The sequence below is a fragment of the Choloepus didactylus genome, chromosome 1 (assembly GCF_015220235.1).
Source record: "Choloepus didactylus isolate mChoDid1 chromosome 1, mChoDid1.pri, whole genome shotgun sequence".
Taxonomy (NCBI): Eukaryota; Metazoa; Chordata; class Mammalia; order Pilosa; family Megalonychidae; genus Choloepus; species Choloepus didactylus.
The window spans coordinates 15669881-15685808 of NC_051307.1; the positions used below are offsets into that span (position 1 = coordinate 15669881).

The 15928-nt window shown below is 41.1% G+C and overlaps 1 protein-coding gene across 2 annotated transcripts in view; it reads left to right on the forward strand.

Moving 5' to 3' along the window:
• Positions 1-15928, forward strand: part of URB1 (URB1 ribosome biogenesis homolog) — an 88124-nt gene that overhangs the window by 9566 nt on the left and 62630 nt on the right. For both annotated transcript variants that reach the window (XM_037832584.1, XM_037832593.1), the window contains exons 5-8: positions 1106-1202; positions 3537-3622; positions 4705-4830; positions 5828-5952. In XM_037832584.1, coding sequence (XP_037688512.1) covers positions 1106-1202; positions 3537-3622; positions 4705-4830; positions 5828-5952 — 434 coding nt within the window. The remainder of the gene's footprint in view (positions 1-1105; positions 1203-3536; positions 3623-4704; positions 4831-5827; positions 5953-15928) is intronic.

The following is a 15928-nucleotide window of genomic DNA, read 5'->3' on the forward strand; positions in this document are numbered from 1 at the left end:
GGGAAGAAGGGAACTGAAAATGCCGTGGGAGCCCTGCAGAGGGAGAGCATTTGTACAGTTGGACAAGCCCCTGCATTTTGTGTTTGCAAAATGATGTACTATCTCAATACCAGTCCTTAGTAGCTGTGTTGTGACCTTGAGTGAGTTACTTAAGCCTCAGTTTCCCCATCTGTAGAGGTTGTATAGTAGGCATCTCTGCCTGAGGCTGTTATGAGATAACAGGCATTAAGTACTTGGCAGTGATTAAGATACCGTGGGAGTAACAGAAGTAGGGAAAAGTTTTGGCCAAGCAGTGGGGGTGCTGAGCATGTGTGCTCATTCCGGTCCCACTGACGGGAGCCCTGATGACCATGTGCCTGGGATCCTTGGATGTACAGCAGGGTGCTGAGACACGGGCTTGTCTTCAAGGCACGGGGAGGGAAAACTGATCAGACAGCCCCAGTGGCATCCCCAGAAGCGTTGGCTGCTGGTCGTGGCCCTCGGGCCCTCACCGAGGATGCCCACTGCCCTGGGTCATGGCCAATGCCTGTGGGGCAGGGTGGGCTGCAGTCCTGGGGTGGCCACAGGCCTGCTTTGTCATAGCACAGCGTGTATGCTTGGTTTCTGTTAGGCGTTGCAAACTCAGCCACAATATCCAATAAAAACCAGCCATTCCTTTTTGGCATCTCATCAAAAGTAGCACCAGCCTTTCTGTTATCTCTGGATTTAAAAAAAAATAGATTAATTTCTTTGGCAAGTAGGTAGGCTACTAAGATAGGCTGAGAATCTTTTGCTGTGTACCAAAGTGGTCTATAAACTATTTATGTGTTACAGTTGGGGATGGAGGTACTTAACCGTTTTCTTAACCCATACTTTTGTATTTAGAATAGGACTTAGAAGGCAAAGTAGGGAGAAAGATTGGGGTGGGAGGGGGCACAAGGGAAGACACGAGGCTTTGTTTTCCGTAAAGAGATGACCCTTGGTTTCAGACTTCCATCCCTCTGACGGTCCAGAGCGAGAGGGATACCTTCGTGGCACTGAGGAGGGTTGGTGCTTACGGGCCCTGTGCGCCTGTTACCTTCCAGGGTGGGGATGTGTACTGACCACGGGTCTCCTCTCCCTCCAGGGGGTGCCTGACGTCCGGCTGGCCTACGTGCAGTTCGCCATTTCCTTTTTAGTTGCCGGGGACGACAGCACCATAGCGCAAGTGCTGGAGTTGAAAGGTGGGTGTCCTCTTGTCCCTTAGGCAAGCCTGTGTGTGATTGTTCTGAGAAACCGGATGCTAACCATTTCTGTAAGTTAAAAAATCATCTGTATTAGTTAGGGTTCTCTAGGAAAACAGAATCAATGAGAGGTATCTATGACTATAAAATTTATAAAAGTGACTCACGTAGCTGTGGGTATGCACAAGTACAAATTCTGTAGGGCAGTCAGCAAACTGTCAACTCCAAGGAAGATGTCCGATGAACTCCTCAGGAAACGAACCAGCAACTTCAACGAACTCCTCAGGAAACGCTTCCCTGGGCAGCTGAAGAAGTGAAGGTCCTCTGTCTGTCTCCTTATAAGTCCTCAACTGACTAATTGGATTAAATCCAGCCAATTGCATTCTCTCATTGTGGAAGACACACCCTTCGGTGAGTCATCAGTCACAGCTGCAGCCAATTGATAATTCAGCAAACCAGCCTGTTGGTTTATCAACCAGCCACAAACGTCCTCACAGCAATTGTTAGGCCAGTGCTTGCTTGACCAGACAGCTGGGTCACCTGGTCAAGTTGACACATGAACCTAAACATCACAATCATCTGCAGCCTTCAGAGTGCGGTGCGCTCTGCCTGGAGGAGCTGTGTGTGGTGAAGCTTCAGTCAGCGTGGTTTTCACGTCTCTGATTAGAGGGAACAGAAAGAGATTCCTGTTCAGCCCTCTGGAATGCCGAGCAATGCCCTAACGGAGGATACTAGAGCAAAGGAGGATTTATGGCCCCAGAGAGAGCACACTGACACACGTAGCCTTGGTACCCAGCTTTCCTGAATAATCGTTTTAAAAGAGAAAACTGAATGACTTTGGTGCCTCAAGCCATTGTTACCAGAATACCACCATAGGGCCCCCAGCTTGGCCACCTCCTGGTTGCTATCTCTCCAGAGTGAGGCTTGGCAGAGTGTGATCTCATAGGGCCATTTGCGTTTTATCAGGAATGGCCCGGCTCTTAACCCATGCTTAGCACTTGGTGGTTTTCCAGGAGAGAGGCTCTGGAATCACGCCCTAGTAGGAGGTGAGTGGTCCCACATCCTGGCCTGAACTCTTGGGGTCACTGGGTGGTGGCCTAGGTCAGCCCTGCTTTGTGCAGGTGGCCCCACAGCTTGTGGCCAGGTCCTGTGTGGGACGTCCTACTGCCCCCGGAAGAGGCAAGAGTCTCTTCACAGTTCACCATGTTGTCTCAGCTCTCTGGCCTTTTATTGAAGGACAACGATTTGGGGGTACTGGTCACACTGCTAGCGGGAGGCACTTCGGATAAAGTTTCTAGAGGGCAGTTTGGCCATATGCACCCAGACTTTCCCGATGTGTTACCCAGCAATGCCACTTCCAGTCATTTATCCCAAGGAAACACTTAAAGATGTGAGTAGAGATTTGGTTAGGGGATATTTTTTCATATTAGCTGAATGTTGGACCCCTCCTAACCACCAGCAAGGGATTGGTTGAACAAATTGAGGGCTAGTCGTAAGAGGGAATACGGCTCTTAGAAATAATGTGGAAATATACTTAAATCGCCATCACAGTTTTTAATGATACATGACTAGGGATCAATTCAGTTATAAAACTGTAAATTATTGCATTTTGCCAAAAATTATGTATAACAGTTTGGGTGCATTCAGAAGGTGAACAGTTTACTGTTAAACCAGATGCTAATAGTGCTAAATTCTGAGTAGAGGAGGCTGGGTTGGTTTTAAATTTTCTTCTTTTGGTTTGTCTGATATTTTCTGATTTTTCTTTTATAAGAAAATCAATCTACTTATGTAACAGTCATGTTTGCCCAATAAGCCTATACAGATCAAGTAAAATTATAATGCCAGCACATAGTAACAAAGCAGCAAACTCTGGTGGTTGTTACTCATGGACCAAAAAGTACAAAGAGAATGCAAAAAACAAGCAAAATCACCCTAACTTCCACCACCAATCAGTATTTCATGGACATCATTTTAAACATATCTTTGGGCAAGTATATATAAAGAGAAGTTTTAGAAAATTGAATCATACCACCACTCTCTTGCAAAATGTCAGTATATAATTAATTTTGCCTAATGTAAGAAAAGGAAAGTGAAATGGAACTAAAGGAATTACTGAACTTCTTCAAAAGTTCTGTCATTGTTTCTACTTTAGGCACTATTGGCTCCCTGAAAGAAGCCATTATTCCTATAGTGGCTCTGTAATCAAAAACAAAACTTTAGGAGAAAAAGTAAATGCCATTGTTGGTTTGCTGTACAGTTTAAGCAGTGAACTTCTTTAAACTGCACATTTTCAAAAATTCTTTTGAGTTAACCCTTTGAAACTTTTACTTTCAGAATTTATTCCTTGCATTTTTAGCTCAGGCATAAAGGAAGATAGGATTTCTACCATCAATCTTTTGTTATCCACGCTGAAAACAAAGGTAAGTGTTTGGTAACTAGCATTTGCTGTAATTTATTTTCTCCTTGTGAGGGAAGAAATATTCTCTAGTGCTTCACGGGACTCTAGCGCTTTAATAGCTTAATGTTATGTATTCCAATGTCTAGAGATTTGTGTCTTGTCATCCTGGGCGGGGGCCACCTGTCATCTAGTGGGTAGAGGTTCCCTGTAGTGCTCGGTACAGTCACCTCTGTCAGTCAGTAGTACCGAGGTTAGGAATCTCTGCTTTAAAGTAATACAGATGAGATTCGGGTGTTTTCACCTACCAAATTAGCATCGCTATTGGCAAAGTTGCTTTGCAGTCAGGTCCTTTGCTGGAGGAAGTGTTACAGCCCCTCTGGGAGACAGCAGTTCTTAGTCAGGGTCAGAGGGCTTCAAAATGTGCATAGACCCTCACTTAACAGTGATTCCTAATTGTGGGGTGGGGGTGGAGGGACATTTGGGAACTATGAACTCCCTGGCCACATCCCCGGAGATTTGGGGAAGGCTAGTTTGGGTGGAGCTGAGAACTTGTGGCACAATTCCAGGTCTAAGAATAGGTGTCAAGTCCATGGCAGATAAGCAGTGTAGACTTGAGCATAAGAATGCTAATCACTGCTGTGGGGGTAATAGCCAACATTTGGAACAACGTCACTGTTAACCAGGAATGGTTAAAGAAGTTTTGGTGCCCTTGTAGGACAGAATGATATCCAGCCCTCTAAAAGGATGTCATAAAGGAATTTTTTAGCAGCATGGAATACATAAGTAAAAGTAGGTACAGAACCATATATAAATATAATTTCAGTGATGCCAAAAAAAAACACAACGAAACTCAAAACGCAACGGTACATACACATACTACACATACTAAGAGAGCCTGAAAGGAAATATACCAAAACAGTAACCTTGAGTGTCCTAGGATGGTGGGAATATTGGTGAGTTTTGCTTTTCTCTTTATGTCCTCCCTCCTTTTTCCCCCAAATTTTCTGCTCTAAGTAAGCATTGCTTTTATAATGAGGAAAAATAATTACCACTTTTAAAAAATAACTGCAGTCCTTGGACTTTCATTTGTTTTATTGTTTTTAGGTAGTTCACAATAAAAACATCACAAAAACCCAGAAAGTGCGTTTTTTTACTGGGCAGTTACTGAACCACATAGCATCTCTCTATTGCTGGAGTGGGATTACGGATGTGAGCACAGAAAATGTCAAGGTGCAGTAACTGGGGTTTCAAGTGACCTTGTTGGTATGGGCCTCATGTTTGGAGACTGACAAATCTAAACATTGTATCTGCCTTCAGAATTCCCCCATTTGATTTGTTTCTTTTGGCTTGTAGTTTCTATTAATTCTCCAATTAGTGTGATAGATTTGAAAATTTTAATATTTACAGTAAGATTTCCTTTTCTGGTCTTTATTCTGAGATCGCATGGTATTACACTGTATTGTATATAAAAAATATTCCGTTTGGCTCAGTGATATCTTGATTTTTCCTGCACTGCCTGCCTGATGGATTTATAGGACTAATCCAGGTTCTCCCCACCTTCTCTTATTTTACACCTTCTTTTCCTTCTCTCCTTTCTTTCATATCCAGCTTTTGGAGTTTCAAGTCTTCTTTCTTTTACTTTAGAATCCTAATGTATTGGGACTTCACATTTATACATTATTTTGTAACAGTTTCTCAAGTGTTGAGTTCAAACTTTTGCTCTCAACATTGATCCAAGGCCAGTGTACATTTTAATTTTTGACTTGGCCAGAGTAGCAAAGGCTCAGATTTCCTGTTAACTTCATAATAATTTACCTAATTTACCTCTCAAGAGCCTGTTATTTTACTTCCTTTTATCTTTGTTACTTACTGATGTCCTCAGGTTTTGAACATATTTTTGTATGCCCCAGTGCCAGGAAGCCTCGGACGCTTAATAAAACCCACCCCAGATGTGGAATTTTATTCAAAAGAGTGAGGGAAATTAAGTCATCTTAAGCTTTTTAAAAATATGTTTAAACTTGCCCCTCTTAAGAGTATTCTTTCATCTTGATCAGTGTTTTGGGTTTTTTTTTGTTTGTTTGCTTTTTGGAATGATACCAAATGTTAATTTAAAATGTTTTCTAAGTTGTCATTAGGCATGTGAAATTATACGGTCCAGTTTTTACCCTTTAGCCACTGCTGAAGTTTGAGTTCGGGATTTTCATTTACTCTTTTAAAACCTTCCTAGGCTTCTGCTGAGGATGCAGGGAAGACCACGGTGAGGGAGCTGGTTCATAACTTCCTGCTGGATCTTTGCTGTTCGCTCAAGCACGGGATTAACTTTTATGATGCATCTTTAGGTACCTTTGGCAGGTAAAGTTTAACATACCGGTGAACCCTGCGCTGTGTATTCCCAGAAGTCCTTACTTATGTGACTGTCACATGGAAATTCTGTTAAATGATGGAATTACAGTAGGTTAGAACTAGAATAGAAATTCTCTAACTTTAGGGGTTGGAGGTTTGGGGCCAAGAGAGCTTCTGTTCTTTGTGCCCTCGGGGACAAGGGTCTTGGGGTAGCAATTTATTTAGATGCATAGATAATGAGACATCTCACCTGGGGAGGCGCTGTGTGCATATTCAAAGACAACTGTCACCTGAATCTGACAGTAAGCCTGTCCTGCCATCTTCCTGAAGGTAAGCCCTGGGCTGGGCCTCCTGGCCATCGGGGTGGAGACCCTTGTTATCCCAATTTTTTTTTTTTTTTTTTTTTCATTTTTATTGAGATTGTTCAGATACCATACAATTATCCAAAGATCCAAAGTGTACAATCACTTGCCCCTGGGTACCCTCATACAGCTGTGCATCCATCACACTTAATTTTTGTGCAATTTTTAGAAACTTTTCATTACTCCAGACAAGAAATAAAGTGAAAGATGAAAAAAGAAAAAAAGAAAAGGAAACTCTAATCCTCCCCATCCCTAACCAACCCCCCTCAATTGTTGACTCATACTGTTGATATAGTATGTTACTATTTATGAAAAAATGTTGAAATGCTACTAACTATAGTATATAGTTTGTAATAGGTATATAGTTCTTCCCTATATGCCCCTCTATTATTAACTTCTAATTGTATTGTCATACATTTGTTCTGGTTCATGGAAGTGATTTCTAGTCTTTGTACAGTTGATCATGGACATTGCCCACCATAGGATTCAGTTTTATACATTCCCATCTTTTGACCTCCAACTTTCCTTCTGGTGACATATATGACTCTGAGCTTCCCCTTTCCACCTCATTCACACACCATTCGGCGCTGTTAGTTATTCTCACATCTTGCTACCAACACCCCTGTTCATTTCCAAACATTTAAGTTCATCCTAATTGAACATTCTGCTCATACTAAGCAACCACTCCCCATTCTTAAGCCTCGTCCTGTATCTTGGTACCTTATATTTCATGTCTATGAGTTTACATATTATAATTAGTCCCTATCAGTGAGACCCTGCAATAATTGTCCTAATGTGTCTGGCTTATTTCACTCAGTATATTGCCCTCGAGGTTTTGTCATCAACCCATTTTTTTTTTTTTTTTTTTTAATCATCATTTTATTGAGATATATTCACATACCACGCAGTCATATAAAACAAATTGTACTTTCGATTGTTTACAGTACCATTACATAGTTGTACATTCATCACCTAAATCAATCCCTGACACCTTCATTAGCACACACACAAAAATAACAAGAATAATAATTAGAGTGAAAAAGAGCAATTGAAGTAAAAAAGAACACTGGGTACCTTTGTCTGTTTGTTTGCTTCCCCTACTTTTCTACACATCCATCCATAAACTAGACAAAGTGGAGTTTGGTCCTTATGGCATTCCCAATCCCACTGTCACCCCTCATAAGCTACATTTTTATACAACTGTCTTCGAGATTCATGGGTTCTGGGTTGTAGTTTAATAGTTTCAGGTATCCACCACCAGCTACCCCAATTCTTTAGAACCTAAAAAAGGTTGTCTAAAGTGTGCGTAAGAGTGCCCACCAGAGTGATCTCTCGGCTCGTTTTGGAATCTCTCTGCCACTGAAGCTTATTTCATTTCCTTTCACATCCCCCTTTTGGTCAAGAAGATGTTCTCCGTCCCACGATGCCGGGTCTACATTCCTCCCCGGGAGTCATATTCCACGTTGCCAGGGAGATTCACTTCCCTGGGTGTCTGATCCCACGTAGGGGGGAGGGCAGTGATTTCACCTTTCAAGTTGGCTTAGCCAGAGAGAGAGGGCCACATCTGAGCAACAAAGAGGCATTCAGGAGGAGACTCTTAGGCACAAATACAGGGAGGCCTAGCCTCTCCTTTGCAGCAACCGTCTTCCCATGGGTAAAACTTATGGTAGAGGGCTCAACCCATCAAACCACCAGTCCCCTATGTCTGTGGTCATGTTAGCAACCATGAAGGTGGGGTAGGCAAATACCCCTGCATTCTCCACAGGCTCCTCAAGGGGGCACTACATCTTTTTTTTTTTTTTTTTTTTCCTTGTTTGTCTTTTTTCTTTCTTTTTTTTTTTTTTTTTAATTTTCCCTTCTTTTTTAAATCAACTGTATGAAAAAAAAGTTAAAAAGAAAACAAACATACAATAAAAGAACATTTCAAAGAGACCCTAACAAGGGAGTAAGAAAAAGACAACTAACCTAAGATAACTGCTTAACTTCCAACATGTTCCTACTTTACCCCAAGAAAGTTACATAATATAGCAACATTTCAGTGAACTTGTTCCTACTACATCCATCAGAAATTAACAGACCATAGTCATTTCTGGGCATCCCCAGAACGTTAAATAGCTTATCTGTTCTTCTTGGATTATTGGTCCCCCTTCCTTAATTGCTCTCTACTGCTAGTTCCCCTACATTCTACATTATAAACCATTTGTTTTACATTTTTCAAAGTTCACATTAGTGGTAGCATATAATATTTCTCTTTTTGTGCCTGGCTTATTTCGCTCAGCATTATGTCTTCAAGGTTCATCCATGTTGTCATATGTTTCACGAGATCGTTCCTTCTTACTGCCGCGTAGTATTCCATCGTGTGTATATACCACATTTTATTTATCCACTCATCTGTTGAAGGACATTTGGGTTGTTTCCATCTCTTGGCAATTGTGAATAATGCTGCTATGAACATTGGCGTGCAGATATCTGTTCGTGTCACTGCTTTCCGATCTTCCGGGTATATACCGAGAAGTGCAATCGCTGGATCGAATGGTAGCTCTATATCTAGTTTTCTAAGGAACTGCCAGACTGACTTCCAGAGTGGCTGAACCATTATACAGTCCCACCAACAATGAATAAGAGTTCCAATTTCTCCACATCCCCTCCAGCATTTGTAGTTTCCTGTTTGTTTAATGGCAGCCATTCTAACCGGTGTTAGATGGTATCTCATTGTGGTCTTAATTTGCATCTCTCTAATAGCTAGTGAAGCTGAACATTTTTTCATGTGTTTCTTGGCCATTTGTATTTCCTCTTCAGAGAACTGTCTTTTCATATCTTTTGCCCATTTTATAATTGGGCTGTCTGTACTATTGTCATTGAGTTGTAGGATTTCTTTGTATATGCAAGATATCAGTCTTTTGTCAGATACATGGTTTCCAAAAATTTTTTCCCATTGAGTTGGCTACCTCTTTACCTTTTTGAGAAATTCCTTTGAGGTGCAGAAACTTCTAAGCTTGAGGAGTTCCCATTTATCTATTTTCTCTTTTGTTGCTTGTGCTTTGGGTGTAAAGTCTAGGAAGTGGCCTCCTAATACAAGGTCTTGAAGATGTTTTCCTACATTATCTTCTAGGAGTTTTATGGTACTTTCTTTTATATTGAGATCTTTGGTCCATTTTGAGTTAATTTTTGTGTAGGGGGTGAGGTAGGGGTCCTCTTTCATTCTTTTGGATATGGATATCCAACTCTCCCAGCCCCATTTGTTGAAAAGACCATTATGGCTCAGTTCGGTGACTTTGGGGGCCTTATCAAAGATCAGTCGGCCATAGATCTGAGGGTCTATCTCTGAATTCTCAATTCGATTCCATTGATCTATATGTCTATCTTTGTGCCAGTACCATGCTGTTTTGGCAACTGTGGCTTTATAATAAGCTTCAAAGTCAGGGAGTGTAAGTCCTCCCACTTCGTTTTTCTTTTTTAGAGTGTCTTTAGCAATTCGAGGCATCTTCCCTTTCCAAATAAATTTGATAACTAGCTTTTCCAAGTCTGCAAAGTAGGTTGTTGGAATTTTGATTGGGATTGCATTGAATCTGTAGATGAGTTTGGGTAGAATTGACATCTTCATGACATTTAGCCTTCCTATCCATGAACATGGAATATTTTTCCATCTTTTAAGGTCCCCTTCTATTTCTTTTAGTAGAGTTATGTAGTTTTCTTTGTATAGGTCTTTTACATCTTTGGTTAAGTTTATTCCTAGGTACTTGATTTTTTTAGTTGCTATTGAAAATGGTATCTTTTTCTTGAGTGTCTCTTCAGTTTGTTCATTTCTAGCATATAGAAACATTACTGACTTATGTGCATTAATCTTGTATCCCGCTACTTTGCTAAATTTGTTTATTAGCTCTAGTAGGTGTATCGTCGATTTCTCAGGGTTTTCTAGATATAAGATCATATCATCTGCAAACAATGACAGTTTTACTTCTTCTTTTCCAATTTGGATGCCTTTTATTTCTTTGTCTTGCCGGATTGCCCTGGCTAGCACTTCCAGAACAATGTTGAATAACAGTGGTGACAGCGGGCATCCTTGTCTTGTTCCTGATCTTAGAGGGAAGGCTTTCAGTCTCTCACCATTGAGTACTATGCTGGCTGTGGGTTTTTTCATATATGCTCTTTATCATGTTGAGGAAGTTTCCTTCAATTCCTACCTTTTGAAGTGTTTTTATCAAAAAGGGATGTTGGATTTTGTCAAATGCTTTTTCAGCATCTATTGAGATGATCAATTGATTTTTCCCTTTCGAGTTTTTAATGTGTTGTAATACATTGATTGTTTTTCTTATGTTGAACCATCCTTGCATGCCTGGAATGAACCCCACTTGGTCATGGTGTATGATTTTTTTAATGTGTCTTTGGATTCGATTTGCAAGTATTTTGTTGAGGATTTTTGCATCTATATTCATTAGGGAGATTGGCCGGTAGTTTTCCTTTTTTGTAGCATCTTTGCCTGGTTTTGGTATTAGATTGATGTTAGCTTCATAAAATGAGTTAGGTAGTGTTCCATTTTTTTCAATGTTTTGAAAGAGTTTGAGTAAGATTGGTGTCAGTTCTTTCTGGAAAGTTTGGTAGAATTCCCCTGTGAAGCCATCTGGCCCTGGGCATTTATTTGTGGGAAGATTTTTGATGACTGATTGGATCTCTTTGCTTGTGATGGGTTGGTTGAGGTCTTCTATTTCTTCTCTGGTCAGTCTAGGTTGTTCATATGTTTCCAGGAAATTGTCCATTTCTTCTACATTATCCAGTTTGTTGCCATACAGTTGTTCATAATATCCTCTTATAATTTTTTTAATTTCTTCAGGATCTGCAGTTATGTTACCTTTTTCATTCATTATTTTGTTTATATGGGTCTTCTCTCTTTTTGATTTTGTCAGTCTAGCTAGGGGCTTGTCAATCTTGTTGATCTTCTCAAAGAACCAACTTTTGGTGATATTTATCCTTTCTATTGTTTTTTTGTTCTCTATGTCATTTATTTCTGCTTTAATCCTTGTTATTTCTTTTCTTGTACTTGGTTTAGGATTGGTTTGCTGTTCATTTTCTAGCTTCTTCAGTTGATCCATTAGTTCTTTGATTTTGGCTCTTTCTTCCTTTTTAATATATGCGTTTAGTGCTATAAATTTCCCCCTTAGCACTGCTTTTGCTGCATCCCATAGGTTTTGGTATGTTGTGTTCTCATTTTCATTCGTCTCTATATATTTAGCAATTTCTCTAGCTATTTCTTCTTTAACCCACTGATTGTTTAGGAGTGTGTTGTTTAACCTCCAGGTATTTGTGAATTTTCTAAGTCTCTGATGGTTATTGACTTCTAATTGTATTCCATTGTGGTCAGAGAATGTGCTTTGAATAATTTCAATCTTTTTAAATTTATTGAGGCTTGTTTTATGTCCCAGCATATGATCTATTCTGGAGAAAGTTCCGTGAGCACTAGAAAAGTATGTGTATCCTGGTGATTTGGGATGTAATGTCCTGTAGATGTCTGTTAAATCTAATTCATTTATCAGATTGTTTAGGTTTTCAGTTTCCTTATTGGTCTTCTGTCTGGTTGATCTATCTATAGGAGAGAGTGATGTGTTGAAGTCTCCCACAATTATTGTGGAAACATCAATTGCTTCCTTTAGTTTTGCCAATGTTTCTCTCATGTATTTTGTGGCACCTTGATTGGGTGCATAGACATTTACGATTGTTATTTCTTCTTGCTGAATTGCCCCTTTTATTAGTATGTAGTGGCCTTCTTTGTCTCTCAAAACATCCCTGCATTTGAAGTCTATTTTATCTGAGATTAATATTGCTACACCTGCTTTCTTTTGGCTGTAGCTTGCATGAAATATTTTTTTCCATCCTTTCACTTTCAGTTTCTTTGTGTCCCTGTGTCTAAGATGAGTCTCTTGTATGCAACATAATGATGGTTCATTTTTTTTGATCCATTCTGCAAATCTATATCTTTTAATTGGGGAGTTTAATCCATTTACATTCAACGTTAAAACCGTGAAGGCATTTCTTGAATCGGCCATCTTATCCTTTGGATTATGTTTGCCATATTTTTCCCTCTCTCTATTAATATCCTTTGTTGTACCCATACCGAATCTCTTTAGTACTGAACCTTTCTCCAGGTCTCTCTGTCCTGTCTTTGTTTCTCTGTCTGTAGGGCTCCCTTTAGTATCTCCAGTAGGGCAGGTCTCTTGTTAGCAAATTCTCTCAGCATTTCTTTGTCTGTGAAAAATTTAAGCTCTCCCTCAAATTTGAAGGAGAGCTTTGCTGGATAAAGTATTCTTGGCTGGAAATTCCTCTCACTCAGAATTTTAAATATATCGTGCCACTGCCTTCTTGCCTCCATGGTGGCTGCTGAGTAGTCACTACTTAGTCTTATGCTGTTTCCTTTGTATGTGGTGAATTGCTTTTCTCTTGCTGCTTTCAGAACTTGCTCCTTCTCTTCTATGTTTGACAGTGTGATCAGTATATGTCTCGGAGTGGGTTTTTTTGGATTTATTCTATTTGGAGTTCGCTGAGCATTTATGATTTGTGTATTTATGTTGTTTAGAAGATTTGGGAAGTTTTCCCCAACAATTTCCTTGAATACTCTTCCTAGACCTTTACCCTTTTCTTCCCCTTCTGGGACACCAATGAGTCTTATATTCGGACGTTTCATATTATCTATCATATCCCTGAGGTCCATTTCGAGTTTTTCAATTTTTTTCCCCATTCTTTCTTTTATGCTTTCATTTTCCATTCTGTCATCTTCCAGGTCACTGATTCGTTGTTCAACTTCCTCTAGTCTTGTACTATGAGTGTCCAGAATCTTTTTAATTTGGTCAACAGTTTCTTTAATTTCCATAAGATCATCCATTTTTTTATTTAGTCTTGCAATGTCTTCTTTATGCTCTTCTAGGGTCTTCTTGATTTCCTTCATATCCCGTACTAGGGTCTCATTGTTCATCTTTAGTTCTTTGAGTAGCTGCTCTAGGTGGTGTGTCTCTTCTGGTCTTTTGATTTGGGTGCTTGGGCTTGGGTTATCCATATCGTCTGGTTTTTTCATATGCTTTATAATTTTCTGTTGTTTTTGGCTTCGTGGCATTTGCTGAACTTGATAGGGTTCTTTTAGGGTTTGTAGACCAGTTGAAGTCCTTATCTCTAATTTATCAGATCTACAGCTTCGTGGAGTACACTTTCTCTAACTAACCAGCAGGTGGCGTCCACGAGCCACCTGTTCTCCACAAGCCAGATCTCCCCTGCTTAGCCTTTTTGGTGAGTGGGGGAGTGAGTCTTGTGGGGCCCAATTGGTGTACCAAGCTTGCGTGTGTAGTTGGTGTTGCCTGCCCTGTATGTGGGGCGTGTTTCTGGGCAGTCGGGGAGGGGGGGTGGCCCTAACAATCAAATCTCCCTGATGATCCTAGAGTTTTAAAGCTGCTGCAATAGTCTAATCCTTCAGTTCAGTCCTGCCACAGTTTGTCTCTGCCACTGACCCACAAGTCTTTGGTATTGGCGTATGGCTCCTGAGACTTGCAAGTGGGCCCCTCTTCCAGGCTGTGCACCCCGGGTCCTCTGTTGAGGGATGACTGTGCTATGTCACAGGTGAGTGCCGTCCCCCCAGGGCAGTTCTGGGCTGCTGGGCTGTGTTGGGAGGCTCCCAGTCTGCTCAAATGATGGCTGAATGGGGCTCTGTTAATTCACACTGCTCCCCCTTCCCAGCTCTGGGACATTCAGCTGAGGTTGCAGGGAAGGCTGATGTCCACGCCCAGTTTTGTGGTGTGTGCCTGTTATTTGAAGCACTTCCGTCACACTGGGTTGTCTGGGGCAGCTCTGGGCTATGGGGCTGGCGATGGGCAGGAGTGTTTCCTGTCCACCAGGATGGTGGCTGTGAGCGGACACCCCCCTTTTCTTGGGAAGTTGTGTTGTTTAGTGAATTTTCTCAGCCACTGGATTATTGCCTTTTGTCTCAGAGCTCTCTTAGTTCTGCTCTTGACTTGACGTGCCCAAATTTCAATTCTTTGAAGCTTTCTGTATTGAGCTTCTTAGAGTAATTGTTTTAGAAAAAGCAAAAAGGATTTAAAAAAAACAAAAAAAAACAAAAAAAAACGGCCCTCCTCAGAGATCTAATGGGTTATTGAAATGCTAATAGACAAAGCAACCAGGGCCATTAAGGAAAGGTTCACAGGGCAGAGAGATCAGCCTTGCTTCGGGATTTGCATATGCGCCTCAAGGCCTGATCTCCGCCCTTCCCCTTTCTGTGTTCACCAGAACTCGAAAAATCCTCTGCTTTTATTTTGGAGTTTGTCGTGTTGTTTTTTTTCTATGTCTGTCTCCTCTCTGCTGGGCTGGCTGCTCTCAGAGTCTCTGGTGTCTGGTCTCAGTCTATCTATGGTTGGAGTTTGAATCAGTAGAATGAGTTTCCGATAAGAGCAGCCACTGCAATTCTCCCTTCTCCTTCCCGGAGCTGACAGCCCCTCCTCCCCCGGGACTGAGCCTGGCAGGGAGGGGCGCGGGTCCCCTGGCCGCAAAAACTTACAGATTTCGCTGATCTCAGCAGTTCCACGTTTTCATGAGTGTTGTATGAAGTATGCCCAAAGACAGATTGCTCTGTGGTGTCCAGTCCACGCAGTTCCTGGCTTTTTACCTACTTTCCTGGAGGAGTAACTAAAACATACAGCTCACCAGTCTGCCATCTTGCCCCGCCTCTCCCCATTTTTTTTTAATATGGTTTTGTTCACTCACCATACATTCCATCCCAAGTAAATAATCGATGGTTTTCTGCATGGTCATACATTTATGTGTTCACCACCTGTACCACTGTCTATATAAGAGCATCTACATTTCCTCCACAAGGCAGGAGGGAGAGTCAAAGAAGGTAGAGAGGCAAAAGAAAGAAGAAAAAAAAGTGACAGCTAGGAAGCAGCAAAAGGAAAAATAATCTTAAATCAAAGTGGAATAAAGAATCAGACAATACCACCCATGTCCAGTGTCTAACATGCCTCCCCTGTCCTCCCCTCTTATCTGCATTCACCTTGGTATATCACCTTTGTTACATTAAAGGAAGCATAATACAATGATTCTATTAGTTACAGTTTCTAGTTTATGCTGATTGCATCCCTCCCCCAATGCCTCCCCATTTTTAACACCTTGCAAGGTTGACATTTGCTTGTTCTCCCTTGTAAAAGAACATATTTGTACATTTTATCACAATTGTTGAATACTCTAGATTTCACCAAGTTACACAGTCCCAGTCTTTATCTTTCCTCCTTTCTTGTGGTGTCTCACATGCTCCCCACCTTCCTCTCAGCCGTATTCATAGTTACCTTTGTTCAGTGTACTTACATTGTTGTGCTACCGTCTCCCAAAACTGTGTTCCAAACCACGCACTCCTGTCTTCTATCACCCTGTAGTGCTCCCTTTAGTATTTCCTGTAGGACAGGTGTCTTGTTCACAAAGTCTCTCATTGTCTGTTTGTCAGAAAATATTTTGAGCTCTCCCTCATATTTGAAGGACAGCTTTGCTGGATACAGGATTCTTGGTTGGCGGTTTTTCTCTTTCAGTATCTTAAATATATCACACCACTTCCTTCTTGCCTCCATGGTTTCTGCTGAGAGATCCGCACATAG